The 1890-nt window shown below is 26.1% G+C and overlaps 1 protein-coding gene across 1 annotated transcript in view; it reads right to left on the bottom strand.

Moving 5' to 3' along the window:
- Nucleotides 1-357: 357 nt before the first annotated feature.
- Nucleotides 358-1890, bottom strand: part of LOC117180272 (39S ribosomal protein L3, mitochondrial) — a 23586-nt gene continuing 22053 nt past the window's right edge. The window contains exon 7 of the mRNA XM_033372675.1: nucleotides 358-690. Coding sequence (XP_033228566.1) covers nucleotides 454-690 — 237 coding nt within the window. The 3' untranslated portion in view covers nucleotides 358-453. The remainder of the gene's footprint in view (nucleotides 691-1890) is intronic.

The following is a 1890-nucleotide window of genomic DNA, read 5'->3' as shown; positions in this document are numbered from 1 at the left end:
GTACACACATTAATTTTATCTAAATATGCACTGAATTTTAAGTATAAGATAAAAGCAATATTTGTTTCAATTATTCAAATTCATGAACGAATTCAAAAAATAATTGCTTTCTAAATTAAACATAAACATTGAATCCCTAGAAACTGAAACTTATATAATTATTCAATAACTATTGAAGTCCTTCATATTTTCATTGGTTAATAATTGTACGAGAAATTTTTATCTTAATAATAATTTACGGCGAATCTTAAACTTTTATATTGATATAAATTAATGTTTTTACTAATAAAAATAATAAGATTACATTTCCAGAAAGACCTTGGAAAAGTCATGGAATTTTTTGGATTCAAGAATAGCTTTATATCTTTACATTTGCTTTTATTCAAAACTTTTATCGAAAAACTGAATTTTATTCGTAAACATAACTTGCACTTATTACTGACTTTTTACAATTCACTTATTCGCTTCTTCGAATTCAATAGTAGGACTGCCGAAATCCTGAAGATCGTCGACCAGAAGTTCTTCGGGCAGTTCTTCCTCAGAGGGGAAATAAGTTGGGAAACTGGGTGCTTCTTGCAACTTTTTCAAGGGTAGTATAGTGTCAAAAATTTGTACCATTGAATTCGTTTCTCCTGGTATTCCTTTTCCAAGAACCCAAATAACATTGTATTTGGTATTGATCCTTAAAATCTGTTTGGATAATTGCCACTATAATCATTTTTCTTTAATCTATTCCAGGCCTCGGTCTTACTTTATTGATCAAATATAGTGTGAATGGTGTCAGAAAATTAAAAAAATAGTGTCCTAACATTTTTCAAGTATTAAAAATGAAATTCAATGTTTATTTAAAATATTATTTAGTCATCAAAATTCCTATTTATTTATTGCAGCCGTCCTTTTTCCTCATTTTTGCACAATCTGAAGTGAATTAAGAGAATACAATAAGAAAGTCCTATTTTTGGTTGGAAATTCATTAACCCATTAACGATCAAAGCTATCAATTTTATAAAATGAGATTGAACGCAAAATTTATGGGTATAACAAAATAATAGATCAAAAGTACTGTTCCTTATGTTTTTTGGTGAGCTAAATTCGAATCCGTGGTCATAATTCGAATATTCTTACTTCAAAATTAAATATGGCGGTTTTTGTATACAAAAATAGTGAAAAATGTTTGATTTTTTATTTTCATAGTTTTTTCAGGCATGAAACCCTTTAATATCTTAAAATTTCTTCAAACATCGGTGCACAAAATTCTGAATCTTTAACAACAAATTTTTATATATATGTTTTTTCTTCCAAAATGGCGGACAAAATGCAAAAATGTTCTAAAAACTGTTTTTTTTTCCATCATCTTTGTTTTTCTCAAAAACTTGAAAGTTTTAAAAAAAGTTTCATGGAATAAAAATGCCTTGAAATTAAACACAGAACACTATGAAACTTTTTAAGTTTTTTTAGAAAATTTTTTTGATTTTTCAAAAAATTTGAAATTTGCAAACAAAATTTTCTGAAAATCTGAAAAAATTCAAGAATATTCTTTGACTAATTCTAAGACACTTTTATTCTTGGAAAATTTGTACCAGAGCCTATCAAGTTTGATCAATTATTTCCTGGTACAAATTTTCCAAGAATAAAAATGTCTGAGAATTATTCAAAGAATATTCTTGAATTTTTTCAGATTTTTTGAACTTTTTTTTGCGAATTTCAAATTTTGGGATTTTTTGAAAAATCAAATTTTTTCTTAAAAATCTGAAAAAATTGCATAGTGTTCTATGGTTAATTTGAAGACATTTTTAATCTATGGAACTTTTTTTTTAAACTTTGAAGTTTTTGAGAAAAACAACGATGATGGAGAAAAAAAAACAGTTTTTGGGACATTTTTGCATTTTG

This window comes from Belonocnema kinseyi, chromosome 9 (genome assembly GCF_010883055.1).
Source record: "Belonocnema kinseyi isolate 2016_QV_RU_SX_M_011 chromosome 9, B_treatae_v1, whole genome shotgun sequence".
Taxonomy (NCBI): Eukaryota; Metazoa; Arthropoda; class Insecta; order Hymenoptera; family Cynipidae; genus Belonocnema; species Belonocnema kinseyi.
The sequence above is the reverse complement of the archived record's forward strand: the minus strand, read 5'-3'. Positions and strand labels throughout refer to the sequence as shown.